The 12,421-nt window shown below is 33.1% G+C and overlaps 2 protein-coding genes across 2 annotated transcripts; one reads left to right on the plus strand and one right to left on the minus strand.

Moving 5' to 3' along the window:
- Positions 1 to 1,576: 1,576 nt before the first annotated feature.
- On the plus strand, positions 1,577 to 6,557 carry LOC107910037 (protein WVD2-like 7). The gene is made up of 9 exons (XM_016837776.2): positions 1,577 to 1,947; positions 2,793 to 3,590; positions 3,755 to 3,970; positions 4,105 to 4,148; positions 4,232 to 4,321; positions 4,404 to 4,500; positions 4,611 to 4,682; positions 4,853 to 4,963; positions 5,814 to 6,557. The coding sequence occupies exons 1-9, from the start codon at positions 1,906 to 1,908 to the stop codon at positions 6,249 to 6,251; spliced, it is 1,908 nt and encodes a 635-aa protein (XP_016693265.2). The 5' UTR covers positions 1,577 to 1,905; the 3' UTR covers positions 6,252 to 6,557.
- A 227-nt stretch (positions 6,558 to 6,784) lies between these two features.
- Positions 6,785 to 8,056, minus strand: LOC107910038 (proline-rich antigen homolog). Its single transcript, XM_016837777.2, has one exon. The coding sequence runs from the start codon at positions 7,462 to 7,464 to the stop codon at positions 7,006 to 7,008; it is 459 nt and encodes a 152-aa protein (XP_016693266.1). The 5' UTR covers positions 7,465 to 8,056; the 3' UTR covers positions 6,785 to 7,005.
- Positions 8,057 to 12,421: the final 4,365 nt, after the last annotated feature.

Genomic DNA, 12,421 nt, shown 5'->3' on the forward strand with positions numbered 1-12,421 from the left:
TTTAGTGAAGTTTTTCTTTACCCGTGGTTTTTTATCTTTGAGTTTTTTTATGTAAATATTTGTATCTAATTTTCTTTATTCATTCTTGTTTGTTGCTTAATTTGAATTTATCTCCAACAAATATCATTAAATCTATAATAAAAATAAATTTAGTCAATCATTTTATTAAACAAGAAATATTAATAAATATAAAGATCCAGAAGAGAGAACAAATTACATTAGTAGTTTAGTTTGCAACCCCTACTAGATTAAAAAATAAACTTTCAATTGTTTTTTTTCCGATAGGCATATTACCCACGATATCTAATTGATTCTAATTTTCCGATAGGATAATAATCCATATATCTCTATTATGACAAAATTTTTAATTGAATTAATTGGATTTATTAATCAAATTTCAATTTCATTAGGTAATTATTAAAATTTCGTTCTTTTTTTTATAAAATAATTTATATTATTATGATGTGATTTGATTTGAATAAAGGGCACATTAAATATTAAATATGTAATTTTATAATTTTAATTAAAATATCAATTGATTTTTATGTTATATATATTTCTATATAAAGATTAAACGCTTTGATTTAATGAGAATATTAAAATGATTATAAATCTCATTTATATTAATTAAAATTTTTAATTATATATTATCTTATTTTTAAAAGGTTTTGTTATGTACTTATGATCATTAACTCGAGAATCAGATAAGGTCCAGGTCGCCCACCCGTGATCTGGAAGTTTGTAAAGGAAGTTTGCGGTCTCAGTTTACACTCACTTGGTGCTCGCAAGGGGAGCTTGTTGTCTCTGCTCATATATATCTAAGGAGCTTGCATGTGGGGTCACGAAGTCTAGTAAACAACCTAGAATAGTACACATGTCCTGTATGCATAGAGTCTACTAAGAAAATTAATTTTATAAACACTAACCATGTATATAAATATTCGATTGTCCCATTTAATGAGACGCAACAAAAAAAATTTACTCATCAAGTTTATATATTTTTTATACTACAATTAAATTGATTAAAATGATTTGATTCTAATTAAAAAAAAGAAACAAATATTGAATAAATAGCCACATGATGATGGAATTTTTTTTAACAAATATATAGCGGAAATTAAACTTAAAAGATTTCGATTTTATTATTTCAAAAAAAAATTACATGAAAAATTGTACATAAACAGTGGATTAATCTTATTAATCTCTTACAAATTATAATATAAAATAAGCTTTAAGTAACTTAAGAAAAAAATGTTAAAAGTATTCTCGGCCTTCAGAGACCCCATAGTGACCATAAGTCGTAAAAGCACTGCTGGGAAAGTCAACAACAGATAAATGAAGCTCAAACGTGGGACATTACCCAACACTTGCATTGCCAACCATACCAGAAAACGGTGTCGTTCCCAATCCGAATGCGAGCTTTCTCTAGATCTTCTTCCTCCTCTGAAGTCTGATCCATAATCACAGCCGTCCGATTATAAGTGCGGTGATGATCTGATGAGGACAAGACAAAAAGGACAACCAACCCCACATGATAAAAGGGTTTTTTTTAACGAAAATAAATAAATAATGATTGAATTGATGGATCAACCTTTTTAAGCTCTTCATTACGTTCACAAACTTTCTACTCTTACTACTATACACAAACAAATTCACAATTTTTATTCCTTTTTTTAGAAAGATCTGAAAATAAACGAGAAAAACAAACAAAACAAAAAAAAACCTTGGAGCTTTGGCTTTTTTTGTTTTTGGCGTGTTACTCGCAAAGCACTTTTAGTTAAGATTCGTGTATTACTGTTGAAGTTGTGAAGAAATGTGTTTTGTTTTGAATTTGATTGACTGGATCCGTTTGATACGCTGGGGATGTAGCTTCCTCACTCTTGAATTTTGAGGTAACTGCTGCGAATGGCGGGAGAGTTTCAAGAGCCTTTCAACATTAGTTTTCTGGTAAATTTTCTTGCTCTTTCTTTCCTTTTGGTTAGGTGTTTGGAATTTCTATTATGTGTTTCATCAATGGAATTATATTTGTCAACTGGATAATTGTTGTAGTGCTTACTGAATATTGTGAAACCGGTTTATGTTTAGAAATGGTGGAATCTCAATTTGTTTTTAACTAATGAAATGATAATCTCACTTATGAAGTTTAAAACAAGAAAAAAAAATTGTAGTGGTTGGTTCACTTCATTTGCAAAACGAACTTACTTCATGTTCATAGTTTGTACATATATATCCCCTTTTGGATGACTCAAGTTCATTTACTTGCTATTTAGGTTTCAGTTTCTCTAGTCCATATCTCGATTAGTTCTAGTTTGATCATGATCACTGTTTCCTATCTCAATTTTTGATGATATTATTGAATAAAATGTCATGTATTCACAAAAACATACATAATGTATCTCAGACAAAGAAATGCAATTGTTCTTAGGAGATGGTATGTATGTTAGCCATTAGTTTTGACATTAACTTATAATTATAGTATTAGATATGTTAGTTATTCTTTTTCAAACTTCAAATTATCTATGGAACCACTTTTGTGTCATTAGAAATGTCTACTATATTATTTTTGAGAAGTTGAAAATCTACAGAAGATTGTCTTTAGCTATAATGGCTTACGGTATCTCAAGTACCTCTACCAATGGGTATTTAAGTGCTGGTGAATTTTGATCTTGCTAACCATTTTTATGAGTTTCTGATCCATGAACTGGATCATAAAATACGATTTACTTTATTCTCTGATAACTTGTCCACCTATTTGATTTATTCTAACTCCACATTCTTTTCAATCTTGGCAGACAGAATCTTTGCATTCTGGTTCTATATCATTTGGCAGATTTGAAAATGAGCCCTTAGCTTGGGAAAGGAGATCCTCTTTCTCACACAATAAATATCTTGAAGAGGTTGAGAAATTCTCGAAACCAGGTTTAGTTATAGAGAAGAAAGCTTACTTTGAAGCTCACTTCAGGAAGAAGGCACTTCTTCTCCAAGGTTCATCCGAGGGCCAAACTGGAGGTGAAGATCAAACCTGTGAGAATGATGCCGTGGAGAACGAGGGTTACAGAGAATACCAAGTGGTTGAAAATCATGCTGCTGAGAACAAGCATTATGAAGAAGGATCTGATAGTTTAAGTAAAGATAGCCATTGCAATCATTTTGGTGAGAATGGCTTGGATGATGCAGATTGTAGGGAAGATTTTTGTTGTGGAAGTGGAAATGAAGGGAACCAGTCTGGTGATGCAAATGAAGGTAGCCTTTGTGCTCACTTTGATAATGGTCTTGAAGATTCAAAATATCATACTGAGGGTGCATTGATTGAATGTGGACTGGAATATCCTGGAGGTTTATCTACTTATGAAACTCATGTTTTGGTCCCTGGAGATGTTAAACCTGAGGAGTCTCCTGAAAGTGAAATTGGATGCGATACACCACTTATTAGCAACGATAAGCCAGATAAAAAGGTAGAGGAAAACCATGATGACAATGCAGTTAGTATTGATGAATCATTTAAGTCCAGGAATCCATCTCCCTGTAGTGGAACCACTGGAGAAGTTGATCCTGCTAAGTTAGAGATTCGGCAAAATCATTCTCCTAAGGTATGGGTTTATATTTATGCTAGTTCTTGTTGGTTTCTGAAAAGTAACATTCACTGCAGTAGCCAGAAACTGGATCTCACGTTGTTTTCTGATGTGATGCCTGCATTTCTTTTTGTCTTGTGTTTACATCCTTGGAGCTTATACTTTTTATTTTTTAATTGTAGTTGAAGCCTGCTATTGTAAAAGCTACTAAACCGAGGTTGAAGTCTCCAAGTCCTGATCATTCCCGGAAAAATATTTCTTCTGATCCTTCAAAAGCAGCTGCAAGGGTTCTAGAAAGAAAGGAAAAAGAGATCAATAGGAGAACAAAAGCAGAAAAATTACCATCGCGAACTGCCACTCCAACTAGACGTCTAATGCACAGATCTCCAAACAAAGAGGTGAAAATTTTGGACTTTGACTTGAAAGTTAATGAGAAAAGGCGACCTTTGTATTACCTAGTTTTTATTCTCTGTTAAGAATTCTTGTTAGATTTCATACTTCTATCTGAATTTCCTTGGTCTTTCTTGTCCAGGATTCTGAAAGAGATAATGCAAAATTAAACACTGAGCATAAAAGGTACTTACTATTTCTTGTATTTTAAGAATATACATGTTTCATTTGTAAGGGTGGTTCAAAAGGTTATTTCATTCTTCTTACAGCGTAAAAGGAGCAATGGCGAAGAAAGTAATTGAAGCTCGACCTTCTTTATCTAAGAAGATTGAACCTGTTGCTCACCAGACACCAAATAGGTCTGTAGCAACATGATGGACACTGCTTTATGTTATCAAAAATTTGACTTTCAACCTTATTGTAGCATATTCTGTTCTGTAGGCTGAAGCAGACTATCAGTTCAACTAAGGCAGATGTAAAGTTAAGTGCTGGAGCATTTCAATTCAAAAGTGGTGAACGAGCTGAAAGGAGAAAAGAGGCAAGCAAACATGCTGTCATCTCAAACCCTCCTTTTTTATATTTTTAGTTTAAGGATACAGTTTAGTATCTTAAATTCTTTTCTTTTTTTTTCTCATAAAACGTTTTCAGTTCTCCATGAAAGTAGAAGAGAAAATGCATTCCAAAGAGGTTCAGATGAATCAGATTCAAGCAAGAAAGCAAGTAAGGGAAGCATGCAATACTCATTATTTACTATTTCAAATGAAAATGAAATGGGTTTCCATTATGTGCTTTCTTGTCAGTATTTGAAGTGAAGGAATGCTCTGACATTTCTGGACTAATAATAGGTTGCTAAATTCATAAATAAATTAAGTGCTTTGGTCTTATTGCAGGAGAAGACAGAGGCAGAAATTAAGCAATTGCGGAAAAGCCTTAATTTCAAAGCAAAACCCATGCCTTCTTTCTATCATGTTGCTACAGCACCAGGGTCCAATGGAAACAAGGTACATAAGAAGCTAAGCTATTGCTTTGATTTTATAATGTAGCTCTTGTCTTTTGATGTGATTAGTGTACATCTAGAAAGCATGCACTCTTGACTGCGTATCTACTTTGGAGGTTTATATAATCATAGTCTAGCATAATAGCTTTAGTGTCTCTCAGATTCTTCTTCATTTCGTATTTAATTTTCTCAAAACGCATATAATGTTTTGACGTTGCATGTGGAACGATCTATTTAATGCTATATGAAGCAATAGTAGTAAAAGAAAGAATATTTATATTTTGTTCTTTGCCCATTTGTTATAGGCTTTTGGATATTTGTTGTTTTGTTTGCAGAAGTTTTTTTCTTCTTGTTTCTTCATGTTGGTTTTAGTAGACTTCATTGTTCTTAAGACAGCTCTTATATTGTATGTGAGAATCTGAAACGAATTACACTATCCAAAGGAAGCTGTTGAAGAAGGGAAAATAATATGCATGTTGGTTGATGACTCAAGAAGTACAAGGTTGATGTTTTTGGAGTTTGTAACCATGGACTATGTATAATTACTGAATCCTGGTAGAGCTTTGTATTGCTCCACGTATGATGGAAAATATGTGATACTTATTTTGGGCATCATATTCTAAATGATCTTAATATCTAAGCATAGGAAACACTGAAATGACATTCTACATGGTTTAGTTTATGAATGAATTTTTCATTTCAAAATGGTACTTCATACTGACTGTCGCTTTGATAGGAAGTTGAAAATGTAGACCTTATTGTTGGACCTATTATAATCTGAATCCTTTATATTTCATATCTCTGTTCCATTTGTCAATAGATTTAACACTAGCTTTCTTCTGTTTTGTTATCAGGCTGCATCATCTACCATAAAACCAGCTAAAGTACTACCAAAAGCAGCAAGTCCAGGAGTAGGAGCTACCGTAAGATCACAACCACTCTCCAAGCAAGCAAATAAAGAGGTCTTTTCTACTGGTGAGTTGAATTTTTGTAGAGTTGAGTCATCATCTCAGTCTGGCATCATATCCTCCACTCCACCAACTGGTAGTCCCGGCTCCTCTGCATCTCTAACACAAAACATCGTCCTTTTGAAGAAAGAGAGAGGGAAAGAGGGCAGTAATTTGCCAAAACATGGAACATCAGAGAAGGGTAAGGTCATAAAAGATCGTAAGAATGGTGGGATGCCAAAAGTGGGAGCTGAGGGAATGAAGAAGAATAACATGAAAAGTGCTGGAATTGTTGCTAATGCCATTGGTTCTAGTATAGGTCGTTTGACAGTAGTGGCTTCCTGAAACAATCAGCCATGGTTGTTCATTTCATTTTAGGCAGGGCAGCCAACGCAGGTATCTTGGAATTATCAAATCATGTGTTGCGCCTTACCAGGAATGTGGATGGTGTTAGGTTTTACATAGAATACCAGACGGAAATAGCGAAATGGCAAAGCCAATTAATAGATTGTTGATAGTAGTCTACTCCTGACTCAAAAACAACTCAAGTTAAACGGCGCTAATGTAACAAATATAGCTAGCTGGAATGCTAGTCAATAATGGTGGCTTTGTTATTGTTGTTGAAAAGTTATTTGTCTCCCTTCTTATCTACCAACATATAGTCGCTACCAAGATTAGATTTGAAGCCAAGTGACTTCCACTTTTATGCAGATAAATAGAAAACCTGGAATCAAGCTTTGAAAGGCGTGCCTTTTTTTCAGCTTTGAGAAAATCGTTTTATTATAGAAAATCTCCGTTGTAGATGATGCAATCAAGTACGTAAGCAAAATTGTGATTTGAAACAATTTAAAAAAAGAGGAAAACAAATATTAAACATATACTCCACAATCATCTCATCCATTACCAAACAAAAGATTTAAACAAAGTGCGTGAACCACCTCCACCACCCCTTTGATTCCTTTGTCTTTTACTTCACCATTTCTTTCTGCAACTAAAAACACATCCAAAACTCACCTTTCTTCTTCTGATTACTCTCATTAAACATGGCTTAATCATAATTACTTTTACACAAGATCTTCCTTTTTTCTCCTTTCACTAGCTAGAAATTCCCTAAACTAGAAATAACTAGAATAATAAATACAACAAGATTTGTGGTAGCAGTGGTGATGAGTAATGACCTTCCAGGACCAACTGTTGCTGCTGCTGACTGATCATCTGTTTGGTGTGGAGGTTTTCTATAGTAGTATGGGAAATAAGGCAAGATAGGGTCAGGAGGGGGCTGACCATATAAAGAATTACCTCCACCATAAGGTGGTGGTGGATAGTAATATGGTAAGTTCCCTGTAGGTGGAGGGTATGCTCCTGTTTGGGAGGGTGGTGAGTAACTAGCTGGAGGTGTTTGTGTCACTGTGCCGCCGCCGCCTCCGCCGCCGGTGCCTGTTGGTGGTGGGAAACATGGATACGGACATGGGTTATCTTGCTTGGTTTGAATAAAGAAGCTGAAGAAGAAAAAGAAGAAGAAGGTAATGAGAGGTTTGTTAAGTAGTGTTTTGGCCATGTTTTAGAAAGCAAAAGAAAGAGAAAATGGTGGGATAGAAAGGAAAGTGGTTGGGTGGGTGGGAGAAGAGTGATGTATGTGGGATGAAAATTACACTCCCTTGTTGAATGGGGTTTTTCGAAGTTGGGATATAAAGAGCCAATAAAGGAATTAAAGGATCGAAAAGTAAGTATTAGCTACTTCCTTTCCTTTGTGATAAAAGTTGATTAAACAGAGCCTACATTTACTGCTCAAACACAAGGAAGGGAGGGGGGCAAAAGTCACAATTTTTTTGGACCCCATGCACTTTGAAACTAGGCAATCGAAGACCTGACCATAAGCCATGACTTATTTAGAAATGGTTGTTGAAGATTGCACATGGGATGGGAGAGATGGAATTTTCTGGTTTCAGAGTTATAATTAATTCATCATAACAAAACTAAAAATTATTTTCATTTCTTTTAGTTTTCTTTCTAAATGTCAAGAATGAGCAGTGGAAATGAGAGTTTGATTAAATGTAGGGGTGGGGGTGGGGTAGCAACAAAAAATATAAAGAAAAGCAGGATGATCTTTCAGTTCCTCCTCTGAATATTCTAAAATGATTTTATTGATTGGAGGGTCGGAATTGTATGCAATTTAACATATTTTAAGGTAGAAGTTTGCATGCTACAGTATTGGAATTTGTGTTTATTTTGCGGAATATTCAAAAGCGTAGTGTACTTTTTTTTTTTTTGGAAGAGCTCGAAAAAGGTGGAGCTTTTCATGGGTGGACTAAACTACTCCACACACAGGATTAGCTGATGATATGTGAGAATTCCCAAAAATAATGTATATGAGAATGATGTATCCCTAAGCATTTTCTTCATTCAATAAATTTTATTTAAATATCCCTAATTCCTTATTTTTACTTGCACTATGCATTCCCCGAAATTGTATTTAATTCAAGAGTTTATTACTTGTATATTTCTTTCCCTTAAACCACTTAATGATGACCCGAGAAAAAAATTTCGTCATACCTACCCGTGTTCAAGCTTTCATAGCTAAAGTCATGAAAAGATAGATCATATATTGTTTAGTTCGTAGTTAAAACTTTGATTATTAAAATTTAATAGTGTTGATGTAGTACATTAGACTATGTATATTTCATAAAAGTTAAAAAAATTACATATAATTTTTTAAAAAATTCATACTTTTTTTAAAAAAAATGTCCATATTAATAAATTTTTCTTAAAAAATAATTTAACTAAATTTAAATGTTGAGAATCAAAATAATCCAAAAAAAATCAAAATGATAAAAAGAATTTTAAGTATAAGGGGTTAAAAATAGAATTATACCAAAAATTAATAGTGGAGGCAATGATTTTGAGCATCTAAATGAACAAAAAATTGAAAGTGTGAAAGTTAAAAAAAAGAAAAGATTGCTAAATATTGAAGCATCCAAGTATCTTTACTCAATCTTAATATTATATGTTTCATTGCGTCGGTGGGAGTATTCGTTTTTATTTTTAATGCAACGTTTAAGCGCTTGTTTTGACGTGTGGTGCGGTTGTTCACTACATTAATCCAATTGCCGGGTACCAACATATTTTAAACACTATTTCCTGATTCTTTTAATTTATCTTTAAAAGTATTAATAATGAAATTTCACCATTTTCACTGCCTAATAATAATGCTTTCCTTTTATGTTTTTAAGGCAATTCAGTTGGTATCGTTGTTATTATAGTAATGAGAAAGATGTGAATTTAAACACATTTTTTCTCTAATTTAAGAGTTATGAGAGATTATAAATAGATGTAAATATTATACGGAAAAAACATTTTTTTTAATTTAGCAAAAAAACCGTGTGTTAAATTTAATATTTAACTAATATTTAATAAATGAAACAAATAAAGCATTAGTTAAAAAGATTCCTGAGAAAACCAAACACGTACCTAACATTGAAGGTCGATATCAGATACTCCTATTCTTATACCTAACACTTTGGCTTCAACTTTAATATCAAACAGGGGTTTACCATACCTTGAAATATTTTCAAAATTAAATTTAAATAATAATAATAGATGAATAACCCTAAACCTATATAAATAGATTTAATAAGTGGGCAGGGGAGGGTGCCAGACTTCCAGCAAAGGATCCCTATAATTTCTTCACAATTTCAAAAAAACCCTATTTTAAGTATCCAAAATTTTATTTATTTCGCCAAATTATATAACTAGAAGCCTTTGTAAATTGAAAAATTACTCTCTCTTTTTTTTAATAATTATCTTTGTAAATTGAAAAATTATCTTTGATGTGGGATAGGGATAGATGACAAGTCAGCTTCACTTCTCTGCCTAATATTTTTAAAAACCCAATAACATGTTATCATTCTCTTCCCCCATTAAATATAATAACTTTTTAATCCACAATTTTAATTAACGATAATTATTTTTTCCAGCAAAAGTGAGTTGGAATAGTCTTATAATATATTTTAAGAAATACATGTTATTGTCCTGATATATTAAAATATAATTATCCTTGATTAATTTTCCACCCTAAGCTAAACCTGTGTGATTTTTTAATATTTGGAAGAAAAAAAAACAATGATGTCAAGAATAATTAGTTAGGTTAGGTACCAAATTTAACCCCCTTTACCGTTCTTTGAGTTTAAGCAATCAAATTGATGATTACCTTATTGTTAAATTGCTTTTCCCACATGTAATAAATTGAATATTTATAGGGGAAATCAGGTATAAGTGTCGATTTAAAAAATAATTAGAGAAATATGTCTTTTTTTTTCTTCTTGAAATTTAGGAGAGTAGGTCGATTTTGAGTATGGGTTGCTGCAAATACACTATTGCAAACAAAACCGATAGCACTAACAGGAAACCAAACTAAGTGTAAATAAATAAAGCAATCACTATATCGTGGAAGAACCACTGCCTTAGAAGCGATTTCGCCCTGATCGGTGTAATCAGAAATGGACGTCGCCCCCCAAGGTTAACATAATACTTCCAAATTCATACATCCGAATAAGGAAATGGAACTCAAAAGGATTGTTCTTCTCATAAAAGTTGGGAAATAAACTGGAAGAAACTCGGGTAAACCACACTAGGTTCAATTCCCAGGAAAGATTGGAGAGGTCACAGACGGTCCCGCTTAAAACTCATTCTCCTAAACAGAATATCACACTAATGTAATTTAGTAAACATCAAAATTTGTAAAGAGCGAGAACGAGAAAAAAAAGAGAGAACTGAGTTTTCTTGTTTTTCTATGTTGGGTAAAATGAGTAGAATAGTCTACTATTTATATTATTTTCAGAATGTGCAAAATGGAAAAACAACAATGTCAGTTTCAAAAAATAGTAGAAGATTTTCGTCAACAGAAAATATTTTGCAACAACCAGAGGATTTTCCTCATCGAAAAATATTCTACAACAGAAAATATTTTGAAAAAATATTTCTGATTTTGCATTACCAACATTCCTCCACTAATGCAAAAGAATTGGAAAATTTTGTAAACATGAGAAAAGGTAAAACGTGAGAATAGCAATAACGAAATTAAACATCAATACATTGTGGATTCTTCTCTTTAACAAGTGAAATGAATCTTGAACATGTTAAATAGGAGTTAACTCATGACACATGGCTAATCTCAAGTCCAATTGAGTTTCGTGATAGATAACCAATTTAGCCAATATACCTCGGGATACTGGTAAGTATTCTAGAAAAATGACCTAACGTTTTTCATAGAAGGTGGCTAATCCTTCACACATATGTAGGTGATTTCATCAAGTCTATCTCAGTATAGACCACTTGGACCAAGGCTACGAAATTATTAAAATCATTTAATAAGTTCAACCTCTAAGTTTTAAAATTAAGTGAATTCATCAAGTCCGCCTCAATAGAACACCCAAACTCTGGGATATGAATTCATTTAGAGTAAAAAACTCAACCTCACACATCGGTGAATTCATCAAGTTCATCTCACTAGGACCACCCAAACTTTGGGCTATGAACTCATTAAAAGCAAAAAGCTCATCCTTATGCATGTACATTGTGCTATAAGTATAGGTAAAAATGTACACTATGAGTCTTTCCATGGTTTCATTTCACCACACTGAACTTAGAAGACTAAGTTGGGTATCCACCATGAATTCCTCAACCAGAGGGCTTAAGACCCATCCCCCTTGACGAATCAAGAGGCATTTTCTTACATAACCTTTTGCTTAGTGGATCAGCTAGGTTTCTTTCAGATTTTACGTACTCCATTGTGAGTACTCCATTATTTATTAAGTGTCTTAGATATTCATATCTTATTCGTATATGTCTTTTCTTGCCATTGTAATTATGGTTTTGAGCAACATAAATGGCTACTTGTGAATCACATAAAAATGACACAGGAGGTGTAGGTTTCCCCAATAAAAGAATCTTTGCAAGCAAATTCCTAAGCCATTCGGCCTTTTCCCTGGCTCAGTCAAGAGTTATAAACTCTGATTCCATCGTGGAGTGATACACATCTGTTTAGCAGACTTTCAAGAAATAATTGCTTCATCCAAAATAAAGACATACCTACTTGCAAAGCTAACTTTATTAATTACCCAATTTGCATCACAATATCTCTCTAGGACTACAGGGTATTCGACAAATTCCAAATTCTAAGTTATTTTACTTTAATTTCACTCAAAACCATTTGGGGAAAATTTAACCTTGATAGTATAGTAACTTGCGAACCTTGACACTTTCCCCCACTTATTATGTCAATGCCCTCATCGACATGAAGCCACACTTTTAATAACCTTGATGCGTCAAGTTAACATTTTAGTCTCAAGTTCATCTTGGCCCTTCAAGGCCTAAGGTTATGATCCATTCAATGCACAACAGACATAGACTTGAACTAGGTCTCATCTCAATCATCAGTCTAGTCTTGTTTATGCCCATTCCTCCACCAAACACTTGGACTCAATTCCACAACATATAATCATTAGGTTACAATCTTG

Source organism: Gossypium hirsutum, chromosome D02, assembly GCF_007990345.1.
Source record: "Gossypium hirsutum isolate 1008001.06 chromosome D02, Gossypium_hirsutum_v2.1, whole genome shotgun sequence".
In the NCBI taxonomy this organism is placed as follows: Eukaryota; Viridiplantae; Streptophyta; class Magnoliopsida; order Malvales; family Malvaceae; genus Gossypium; species Gossypium hirsutum.